The following is an 11565-nucleotide window of genomic DNA, read 5'->3' as shown; positions in this document are numbered from 1 at the left end:
GGTTGAGAAGAGAGTGATGGCCTGGGGACACAAAGCCTGCTGGGCATACACAGCCTGGCACTGGGCAAGGAGGGGCAGACCTGGGCTAAACCCTCCCGCAGGCCCACAGTGTGCCCTCAGGGTGCCCCCCTTCCCCCACAAGCCTCAGCAGCTGTGCTCTGCACCCCCCTCCTACCCTTGGCCTGACAGGGAACACAAAGCCCAAAGCGTCTTCCAGTGCATTTTAATCAAAATTCCATCATGAAGAGAGTTCTCGTGGCATACAATGTCAGGATGAGCACGTCAACTTGGTCCTACAAATGGAATTCCACAGATTTGCACTTCAAACAGGTATGAAAAATAAAATATATAATATTTAGCTTTGTAAATTTCCCCACTTAATCACTTTCCCTTTAAAATAAGTTACAATGTGTTAAGCAGCCTGGAGTCACTAGCAGTATCAAATGACACCCATTTCCCTCACAGTTCTGGGGAAACAGTAGATGGGCCCATGAATCGCTCACAGGACCCACGAGGATGAGGACAAGCACGCGCCTCGCAGGGCAGGACACCAGGAGTGGGAGCCTCCTAATGGCTGTTCTCTTCTACTGGGAAAAAATAAATCCCCCAAGCCACAGGGATGGTTGTAAAAGCTGCAGATGAACTTTGGCACCACATGAGAAGAGAGGCCTTTCAAAGCCACTGAGCGATGATTCAGTCAGGGATGATTCAGTCAAAGCGGGGTTTGAGGAAGAGGTGGCAGAGGGGGAGGGGTCAGCTGTCACCACCCTCCTCCATTCTGGAGCCAGGACGCCCCCTCTGCTTGGGAGAAGGCAGGCTTCATGGTGGCAGCTGCCCCTGCAGGCTTGAGACTCCTCAGACAGGGACTCACAATGCTGTCACCAGCAGGGGTGCACTCCACACAAGGGATGGGGGATGGCTGCACAGCTATTAAAGGGGACAGACAACAAGGACACCAGGGACCCAAGGGGCAGGCAAGGCTGGGCAGCGCCAGCACTTACGGGGACTCTGGAGAAGGGCTTGTGGACCTCGCCCCTGGCGGGGAGTCAGCTCTTTGCCCACATGCGGCTCAGGCTTCTTCCCAGGGGACTCCAGTATGACCCCCAAAACAACAAAGTCTTAGGGAGGAACAAACATGCTAGTGACAAATGCTGCCACCCAGCCTCCGTCTCGAAATCCTCCAGGAATGGGCTTTGGGGTCCTGCCCACGAGGGCAGGAGGTTTGACACAGTTTGGCTGGGGAGTAACTGGCCCTGAACTCCCCACAGGGACAGCCTGGTCCCCTCCTGATCGGGGAGAAGGTGGCTACAAGTCCAGGAGGCGTTCCTCACAGGTCTCCACGGGCCACTTGGAAGCTCCTCCAAACACATCGACGTTGTTGTCCACCCAGGGGATGATGTTGCCTGGCATGTTCGTGGAACAGTTGGCGATGTTGACGATTTCTTGTGCGCGAAGGACGCGGTCCCATATGTTGAACTGGCTGAGCTCCCCCACGAACGCCTGTGTGGCATCGAACCTGCCCCCCACAGTGTCCTGGGAAAGGACATCCACATCAGGGGGCGTGCACATGCAAACTCGGCTGCTCACTCTCCAGGGACACTGGTGGGAGGAGCACCCCCACACCCCTCCACCTGCCAATCACACCCAGACCCAGACTGTATGGGTCCTCGGGTTCCAGGGCACATCAGGCCTGGAGACAGATTTCCTCAAAGCACCCATTTTATATGGGGAAAACTGAGGCCAGAAAGGAGACACCTGCCTCAAGCTGGGAGAGTGGCTGGGCCTCCAGACTCCCAGCCCTCAGGGGACAGGCAGTGGAGGAACTGAGGGGGGAAGGGGGCCAAGGAGGGCCCAGCCTCCAAGCCCCACCCAGCGCCTTCCACTGTCCTCACACCTTAACACAGGCTGGCAGGGTGAGTCTCCTCTGCCCCCAGCCAGCCACTGCTCCCCTCACCTGGATGGCAAGTTCCTCGGAGACTCGAGGTCTCCCTGTCCCCTCCCCATCCCCCTGCAGGCTGCAATCCCCCAGCATTTCCCAAGTGCCCCTGCTGGGGCCAGGGCCAGACCCTGGGCAAGTTGCTCCTGGATTCCAGCTGCAGCATCCTGTGCCAGCCAAGGCCAAGTGCTCACGGAATGCCTCTCCGCCCCAGAAGGAAGCTGGACCCGAATCCCAAGATGCACTGTGACCACAGGGACACTCCTGCCCCTGGGTCAGAACCCACCACACCAACCTGGTCCCTGCCAGTGCTGGCTATGTCCCCATGCCTGCCCTGAGACAGCATGAGCCAGCCTGTCAGGGACCTCACTGTCCTTCAGGCCACAGTGGCCAGGTCTGTGGGGCAGACAGCTCGGGTGGGCAGCTTGCGGGAAGCCTGTGCTGCTGGCCTGGCATCCCCACCTTGCAGCATCCAGGGAAGGCACCCACCTGCTCCTGCCCAAGGATCAGCACACCCCCTGGCTTGATGGGGTGCCAGGGGGCCAGGTTCTCCCCAGTGCCAAGCTTCTCTCCATCCTGGAAAGCTTCCCACATGCCATCCCGTGTCGTCCAGGTGATACATATGTGGTGCCACTTGCCGTCGCTGACAAATAAGGGCAGCTGTGCAACCTGTGGGTGGCAACGCACAGTGAGGACTGCTGGGCTCTGATCTGCAGGGACACCCCCGGGCAGGTAAGGCAGGTACCTGGGTGTCCCAGGGCCATCGCTTCTCCCTTTCCCCTGGTCCTGCTGGACTTCCCAACAGGTGGTGACACTCCTGACACTCACACACAGATGGAGGCAGAGGGCAGCCTGGGCACAAGCCCCTGCTGTGACAAGGACACTCTTGGCTTGACTGAGGGCCCACCGTCCCATGCAAGCTCTGAGCTCTAGGTGCAGAGCCCAAGGGAGTCAGCCCCTCCCCCTCCCCCCATCCCCCAGCCAACTTGGGAAAATAGTCAGAACTGGGATCTTCTCTCAGGCAGAGTCCCGGACCCCCCAGGTGGCACTCAGGGATCTGAGCGTGCTAGGGGGAGCGGTGTGGGTGCCACGTCCTGGGTCCTGCCTGTGCAGAGGGCTAGAAGCCTCTGAGTGTGTGCAGGGAGGGGCGGGAGCACGTGTGGGGGCGTGAACAGGCTCCAGCCACCTGTGAAAGCCACCCAAGGCAGGCTGTGCACCGCCCTGTTGTTACTGCTGGTCTCCTAGCAACCTCAAGCCTCCCTCCCGGAATTAGATGTTTATAAGAGGTCTAAATACAGAGGAAAACAAGGCCCTCAGGCCTGCAGTGTCCTGGGGTGTTATTTAGAGCAATTAATCCTTGGCTCAGGGAAGAGTACTACCAACTTAAACAAAGTCTACCTGGGGCACTTCAGGGAAGACCACAAAGCCAGGGGTTTGGCTCCCTCCCCCTCCAGTTCTGGAGTGGCTTTAGCAGCCAGGGAGTGAATACAGCCATCAAATGCTCAGATGCACCCAGGAGGAGGAGGAGGAGGCGCATTTGTTGAGTATGACCTTAGAAGGAAAGTTTGGCATTGGGGCTGCAGGCAGGTCCCAGTGGGCCCCACCCCTCTTTCAAGGAAACCTCATTTCTAAATGCCTATTAAAGAGGAGCAATTGCTTTGAAAGAAGAAAGACTATGGGTCCAGAGAACAGATGGGCAGTTGGCATGGGCTGGGGCAAGAGCTGACTATGAAGGAAATGAGGAAATCGGGGTGATGATGCGTTACATTAAACATACTTGCTGTTTTATATGTGTACAAACATGAACTGCTCATGTGTTTATATCAGATGTATATTATTTTTGTGGTTGTGGTTACACAACTGAATGCATTTATCAAAACTGGCCAAAACATACATTAAAAAGTGTAAATTTCATCATATGCAAATTATTTCAATAAGCCTGATCTCTCAAAAAGGCATGCCCAGAGCAGCCATCACCCTCAGACGCGCACACGTGCCCTCTGCCAGAACACTGGTGCGAGTCGGCCAGGCTGTCCCTGCATGCAGATCTGCTCTCTGCTCCTCCCACTCCCTTGGTGACTGGACTCTCTGCTGCCTCTTGGCCAGACTCACAGCTTGGATCACCACCAGCAGCAGCTGCCCCAAGGCTTGCCTGGCTGCCACCCCTCAGAAGGGACTGACTCAGTGCAGAGCTGTCCCTATGAGGAGGACCGCTCTGCCGATGCAGGCCTGTGGCCCCTGCTCTGTGGATGAAGGCAAGTGTGGTAGGCTGGGATCTGGACAATGTGGTAAAGGCTGGTCGGTGATGACACCCTCCAGATGTCCACCTCCCTCAACACCTGGATCCGCTGCCTGAGAGGTGGGGAGTGCGAGCAGGCCTACCTTGTCATTGATGAGCAGCTCGATGGGGTTGTTACCCCACTCGATCAGCACGATCTCATTGGCCTGCCCGGGCACAGCGTAGGAGAACGGGGTGCCGATGCCCGGCGAGGCACTGGACCGCAGCCACAGGCAGATGGTGAAGGCATACAGCTCGGGCAATGTCTTCTTGATCTTGCCATACAGGTAGTTTGTCCGGAGAGGAAGGGAGACTTTGAATGCATCTGGTGACTTAAATGCACTGTTGCCTGGGTGGAGAGAGGAGAAGCCACAGCAAGTTAGACCACCCTCCTCCAGCCTGGGCAGGGGAGTCTCTCGGGGACCTCATGCAGGCAGCCCCTAGAATGACTGGCTACCTGTCACATGTTGGTCTTGTTCCAAGTGCTAAAGTCCAGCAGCCAGAGAGACAGTGCTTGCCCTCATGGAGGGATGGGGAAGACAGACAAGGACCCAGCAGCAAGCGAAGAGGGAAATCGGGCAGCTATTCCAGCTATGAGTGGCTGATATGGCCAGCAAAGGATGGTGACCTCAGGGCATGGAAAGGTCTGCCACCAACAAGGACTACCCCATAAGTACCAGCCAGTACAAGGCCCAGGAAGGCCCAGGAAAGGGGAAAAAGAATCTCCTGTGAGCAACGCACTGGACCCGGTAGAGAATTCTGCTTGTCTTTTAGGATAGGAGAAGAGGTCTATTTAAATCCAAAGGGGAAGCTCGGATCCCTTCATTAACATTTCCTATTTTCTTAACTATCTATTTATTTACAGTACTGGCTATTGAATCCAGAGTGCTTTACCACTGAGCTGTATCCCAGCCCTTTTCATTTTTATTCTCTCTCCAGCAGGGTCTTGCTACACTGCCCGGGTTGGCCTTGAGCTTGCAATCTTCCCACCTCAGCCTCCCATGTTGCTGGAAATACAGGTGTGGACCTGTATTCATTTTAATAAATTTTATTAAGCCCAGCTTAATAAAACGATGAAAAGCTTCAGGAAGGAGGTAGAGACAAATTGGGTTTAATGTCCTCATTCATACGGGCATAAGGGAAGGTTCCAGAAAACCCTTCCTCAATGATATCCTCGGATCTTTCCTTGGCTTCTCTAGCAAGGGCAGGGTCCAGAACCCAAGGGGCCTTGTGCTGACAGGTGGAAAGTCTCACAGGGAACTGGACACTGCAGGAGTAAGCCCATATCACTTGTCACACTGAATAATTACCACCACAAGGGCCAGGAGTCGGGCTCTGGGTCTTGACATTACAACTCCACTTACAAGTGGCTGTGGTCTGAATCTCTGCTGTGGACACCTTTGCTCCTGCTGGCCCTTTCCTCCAAGGAGAGGCTGTATTTCCTGAGCATTCCCTGTAGTATGGAACCAGTGGGAGGCAGAAGTGGTGCCCTCACTCAGAAAACACACCTGGCCAGAGCCTTGCTGCTTCTAGACCTTTCTAGGACTGGTAAAAACTTCCCAGGTCCCCTGGCCACCCGCGTGGACACAGCACTTCTAAAATCCTTGAACACCAACTCTCAAGTGGATTTAAGTGACTTTCAATGCAGTCTTGGTTTAATCTCAAAATGAATTTAACAACAATAGTCCCTGCTGCCACACGTTCCAGTTTGCAGAAAACACTTGATTCTGTGAGCTGTCATGGTGACATGCTTTCCTCTATTTGGGGACCAGATCCTGCCTGTGAAGGAGCCCAAATACCCTTCACTCATTCAACACACATTCAGTAAATACCCACAAGGTGCCCGATGGTCAGATAACCTTTCTCCACTACAACCCTCCCCCACTGGACTTGCTTTCAGAAGCCCTTTGGTGCCAGAGTTCACGGGGATCTGAGGAGGGCCTTCTGCACGGGACAGCAGCAGGGCTCAGTGTCCCCTCCCAGGCTCTGGAGCAGGCAAAGCATCAATATGAGGATCTGGTCTTCCTGGCTGGAGTCTCCCTGACTCACCCTGGCCTGGAAGCTGGGGAGCTGGGCCACAGTGAAGGCAGCGGCTGGGCCCTCATTAGGCCAAACAAAATCAGAGACAGAACCAGAAAGTCCCCACTCCCCCATTTTGTAGACTACACAGTTGAGGCACTGAGGCTCAGAGAAATGAGGTGACTTACGCAAGGTCACACAGCTAGTGAATAACAGAGCAGGACTGGAAGTCCCTCTTTCCACTACATGTAGCCACCAGCACTTAATCTTCAAGTGGCAAATGGCCATGTTCTTAATGAAGGCATCATTATCTAATAAAGAGAAATGGCTTCTATGCTTGCAGGTGGGCCAGCTTGCCAATTTAATAAGAGTCAGTGTCGGTAATATCGTTAGCTTGGTGACAACAGATAGGTTTAATTAGAGTTAGGAGAGCTGAGGGCAGGGGAGGGGGCTCATACCCTGAAAGCTGGTGCCTTTTATTTGAATAAAAGAGCTTAGAGGTTCAGAGGAAACTTGGTTAAAACCAATTAAGGAATTAAAAGGCCTGACCAATAAATCAGAGACTGCAGGTGGCAGACAAGTCCAAGGAGGGGGGCGGGCAGCCTGGGGCTAGAAGCAGGAAGCTCTTGTCTTCTTGGTGCCAACACGGATTTCAACACAGAGCCGAGCTGCGCCTGGCCAGCTGGCCAGACTCTGGAAACTCTTGCAAATGATCGGACCTTACAACAAGGAAAATCGGGCATCCTGGGGACCAGGTAGCAGGAGCATTCACACCCAGGGGGTGGGGGCTGCCTGCTAAGCTCCAGGGAGCCTCTTGCCCAGTAGGGCCAGAACCTTCAGTCCTCCTCTGGGTCGTCAACCTGAATCTCAGCTCTACAGTGGACACAGGCGTCACTGGCTCTTCCACTTCAGTCCCTCATCTGTAACAAATACCTGCCATAGGGTGGCTGCAGGGCCTAGAGGAGACAGAGTATGAAACCCACAGCCAAGAATCTGGCCCAGAACAGGCCCAGGATCGTGGACCATTGGCCAGAGATCCCCAAAGTCCCCCACTTGCTACATTGTTGAAATCCACCTCCTCTGAGCTCAAGTGGTGCTGCTCAGGACCTTGATGTACTTTCCACCCATAGCACAATGTGGGGCTGGGTGGTTACACACCCCTTTACAATGGTCACAAATAGGACAGAGAACAAACTGGTAAGCAAATGGTCACTTTCCTTAAAGACTCCTCCCCAAACTGAGTTGATAGAGCACAAGGAAGATTTCAGAGTTTCCATAGTGGGGTCAAAGGGCACCAGACAATAAAAGCTGAGCTGCTTCTCTTGAGCCAGTCTTCGGCAGGCATGGCCACCAGGGGCATGGCCCCATTATCATCAAGCGTCCCTTCTGGGTCAGATAGCTTTGAGGACTTTTAGTGAGAACTATGGATGGTTGAACCAGGATGCCTGGGCCCGAGTCCTGACTCCTTCCTTCTGGCTGCGAACAAACAGGCTACGGATGGGAGGGGGTCTCCAAGGGGCAGCTCCTGGTAGCCAGAGCCACAATGAAGAGGACTGGAGTAAAGCACGTGAAACACAGCGGTCTCGAGTCGGGGGACAGACAAGAGGAAGGTGCAGGTTCACATCACTGTTGTCGCTCAATAGTGAGTGGCCCAGGCCTCTTTGGTCCCCTTTACCCAAATGACATTTGTCTGGCTGAGAAATGAGATGCTTCTCATCTGTGAAATAAATACAACAGCAACCTAATCCCCAGAGGTGAGGCACTCAGTACCTGCCTGCCTGCCTCCACGCTGACTCTGTGCACTCCTACAGCACGTCTCCTCGGGGCAACTTGGTCACTGTGCAAGAGAGCTACCAGCCCTCCGGATTTCTGCTCTGGTTCTACAGCCTCCCCTCAAGACACTAAACTGCAGTGTGCCCACGTCATGGCCCTGAATGTCCCTAGGATCCACTGTGGTTGAGAGCAGGTCAAGGAGTCCACTCTGGCCGTGGCCAGATGCCACCCTCCACTCCTGCCTGATGGAAAGGCCTCCGCTGCAGCTATTCTGCCCTCAGGGAAGGCTCCGAGACCTAACGGGTCTCCTGGTGTTACCCAGAAGCAGAGGGGAGGCAGAGAGGAAACTGTCTTCCACACTCAAGAATCCAAGTTAAACAGGTTAGCCACACTTCACCCTGTCAGGGAAGAAAGGATAGACTTCTCTGGAGAAAGAGATAAAAGGAAAGGGGTAGAAGAGACATGTGACTCATGGGATGAACAGACCATGAGTGAATCCCCTTCTCCTTCTGGCCCTCCTCAGTCAATGTCATTACAAGAATCACAGGGATTCTGCTGTTGGACATTCTCCGATCAATTCATGAAACCAAGTAATCAAAAATTGCCTTTGCCGTGTAAGTGCAACTGAGAAGATTATTATCCTATACTCATTTCAGCAACCAAACTTCACACCTATGCCACCCAGCAATTTGGGAGTTGATAAATACAACCTGAATTATGTAGGGCCCTTGATTCCTCCCTTTGTCTCCTGTGGGAGAAATTTACCCGCCACATTGTGAACAGGGAAGAGAAAGATACCAGAATTTGCTGCAAGGATTAGTTGAGGCTGAAATGCCCATGTGGCAGAAGGCCAGAGATTGGGTTATTTACCCAACCTGGTCTCCAATTCATTTGCCTTCCCATGGGTAATGCCAGTAGGACTGGGGACTATTTCCTGAGATGACCATTGTCGGTCACCTTTATTATTTGCACAAATGCCCAAAAACACCTCCATGTTATGCCACAATCACTGCTGTCCATAAACTAAAATCTTGGGTCTGACCACAAGTGATGAAAATCAGGCCACTCAGACAAAACAAGCACAGCACGTACCTCGCTCCAGCTCGGCCACCCTCTGCAGCAGTGCGTTCAGGGTGCTCTCTGTCTTCTGTCGGTGAGCGGAGGTCTCATTGTGGAGCAGGGACTTCTCGTCCTCCAGCTCTGCCACCTTGCGCAGCAGCTGCCTCTCCAGCTCCCCCAGCCGTCGCTGTAGCACCTCTCGAAAGTCGCTAGGCAGCCCAGCGTTTGACACGTTCGTGCGGAGCTGGAGCTTTTAGTTGCCGAGAGAGAGGGGGACAAGAGGGAGAGACATTCAGGCCAGCTGAATAGAAATTGTGACATGTGGCTCCAATGGCCCGACCACACAGGGAGAAGCTTCCAAAACTCAGCATTAAATCATGCCAATGGCTCAAAAGGGAGCATTTCACTGATGCTTTTTTTTTTTTAAAGGAAAGGATTTCAAAGTCAGAATTACTTTGCTGCAGTATTTAAAACTTGCAAATCCCATTTTCCCCTCTCAAAGCTGCTTTTCTCCTCTTAATAAAAAGTAAAAATTTTAACTACCTGCAATTCAGAAAAATACCAAATCAGAGGGGATTTTGTTTTACAGCGATAATCAATGGTACTCAAAGCTAGTGAGCTTGCATCTAGAAATGAAAGCATCCTCCAAGTTTTAGAGCAGTACAAAGTAAACACCTAGGCTTGCAGAGATATTCTGGAAAATGACAGACATAAAATGTTACTATTCTAAATTCCAGAAATATTTTTTTAATGCTGTTTCTAAATCTTCATTTCCTATTTCTCTTATCCCTCCACCACCATGCTGGCTCTGGAAGCAGCCTGCTGCTGCCTTAGCCAAGAGCCCTTGGCAAGTTCTTTACCCCTTCCTACGTCCAAGTGTTCTAAATTGTAAACTGCAAAAAATAGAACTGCCTCATGCCATTCATTGCAAGGGTTAAAATTAAGTAATATGCCTGACTTATATTTAGTCCTCAAGAAATGTTAGCTGTTAGTAATCACAATGACTAATAAGAGGTACAGATGCTGGAAATACTGTATTTAGCTGTCATGCCAAAAGAAACCCTCCAATAATTTAGCAATAATTACCACCTGTAATTTAAAACCTACTTTTGCTAATAGGTATGTTGATGAATGCTATTAACAGCTACGACCACACTTCTTAAGTAGAGTGTAAAGAAAAATTAATTGATGATTTCTCTCTCAAAGTTCCAAACTGCACACATCTTTCAAGTAGAGCCAAGGGAATAAGGTCCCCTTCCCCCAAAGCTATCCTGAAGGGCACCTTAAAATGGTCCAACTTAGTAGTCAGAGGCATCTTTGAAGTTAAGATGTTTGCTCTGACGCTAATTCTTAAGTCGCTGGTGGCCTCCCTACACTCTCTTCTCAACGAGTCCCTGCCCCTTCTCTGGTTCAGTCCGACCCTATTTATAAAAGCAAACAGCACATGCCCAGGGTAGTTGACCTCCTGATGCAGCCTCACAGCACTGAACACAACCATCGGGAGCACGCCCGGCTCAGAGATTTGGATTTAGCAGGGAGAGTTAAGAGGATATCCGGTCCCAGATATTTCGCTCCAGTCTTGGTGGTCGGGGTTAGCTAGCTAGGATCTTGGGAAGTTCACAGTGGGCTCAGCGGGCAGTCCAGACGCGCAAAGTTGGGGGATTTCAGCCCCTTCCAACATGGAAATGGGGGTGGGCGGGAGGAAGGGGTGCGACGCTAAGTAAGGTCCAAGGCAGGTCCAAGACCCTCTCCCTGCACCCCCAAACTCAGCTCACCCCAAGGATAAGTGCACATCAGACAGGACCATGTACGGATCTCTAGCATAACCTCCATCCCACGACCCGAGGGCGTCACCCCCTAGATACCCCGCGCACGCCACTACCTCGAGGCTCTCCAGGCGGTCCTTGAGGGTCTGCAGTGAGCGGCTGAGCTGCTCCACGACGTGGCCCGGGTCCCTCGGCAGGTCGCCCATGGTGTCCTTGCCCGTGGCCGTGCCCCGCGCCTTGCCGCCCGCCAGCCCCTCGCAGCGCGCCAGCTTGCCCGTGAGCTCACGAATGGCCTCGCGCTGCGCACCCAAGGTCTCCTTCTGCTGCACGACGGTCTCACGCAGCTGCAGCACAGCGGCCCGCAGCTCTTCTTCGGGGCTCAGCGCGCCGCCCTGCATGGGCATCGCGGGCAGCTGGCAGCCGGTGCGCGCCGCCTCCGGTGGTAGCGCCGTGCACACGAAGCGACTGCCGGGCGCCGGGCTGTCCTGGGCCCCGGCGACCAAAGCGAGCGCCACGCCGGCGACCAGAAGCGCCCACATCGTTCCGCCGCCGCGTTCACCTCAGCATCTGCAGGTGGACGGGCGCCGTCGGGGCGCGAGGCAGGAGGCGCCTTCGCCGCTGGTGCGTCCGAGCTCTTCGCTCGAGGGGCCGCGTGGGCCGCGAGACCCGCGCCACCTGCCGTCGCACTACAGCGCTCTTCTCCCGGCACGGCGCTCTGGCCCGGCCCGGCCTGC

The 11565-nt window shown here is 53.7% G+C and overlaps 1 protein-coding gene across 1 annotated transcript; it reads right to left on the bottom strand.

The window, feature by feature from the left end:
* Positions 1–206: 206 nt before the first annotated feature.
* Positions 207–11560, bottom strand: Nptx2 (neuronal pentraxin 2). Its single transcript, XM_021719735.3, has 5 exons — positions 10948–11560; positions 9099–9315; positions 4319–4563; positions 2426–2605; positions 207–1533 (listed from the first exon to the last, which is right to left on the bottom strand). The coding sequence occupies exons 1-5, from the start codon at positions 11368–11370 to the stop codon at positions 1306–1308; spliced, it is 1293 nt and encodes a 430-aa protein (XP_021575410.3). The 5' UTR covers positions 11371–11560; the 3' UTR covers positions 207–1305.
* Between the last annotated feature and the right edge of the window lie 5 nt (positions 11561–11565).

This window comes from Ictidomys tridecemlineatus, chromosome 10, assembly GCF_052094955.1.
Source record: "Ictidomys tridecemlineatus isolate mIctTri1 chromosome 10, mIctTri1.hap1, whole genome shotgun sequence".
In the NCBI taxonomy this organism is placed as follows: Eukaryota; Metazoa; Chordata; class Mammalia; order Rodentia; family Sciuridae; genus Ictidomys; species Ictidomys tridecemlineatus.
This window is presented reverse-complemented; position numbering and strand designations above follow the sequence as displayed.

Excerpts from the sequence above, each read along its gene's own strand:
- Nptx2 (XM_021719735.3), bottom strand. The coding sequence starts at position 11,370 with ATGTGGGCGCTTCTGGTCGCCGGCGTGGCGCTCGCTTTGGTCGCCGGG. Across the intron at positions 9,316-10,947 it reads ACCGCCTGGAGAGCCTCGAG|CTCCAGCTCCGCACGAACGT; the intron begins GTAGTGGCGTGC and ends GGCAACTAAAAG. Across the intron at positions 4,564-9,098 it reads GGTGGCCGAGCTGGAGCGAG|GCAACAGTGCATTTAAGTCA; the intron begins GTACGTGCTGTG and ends CTCTCCACCCAG.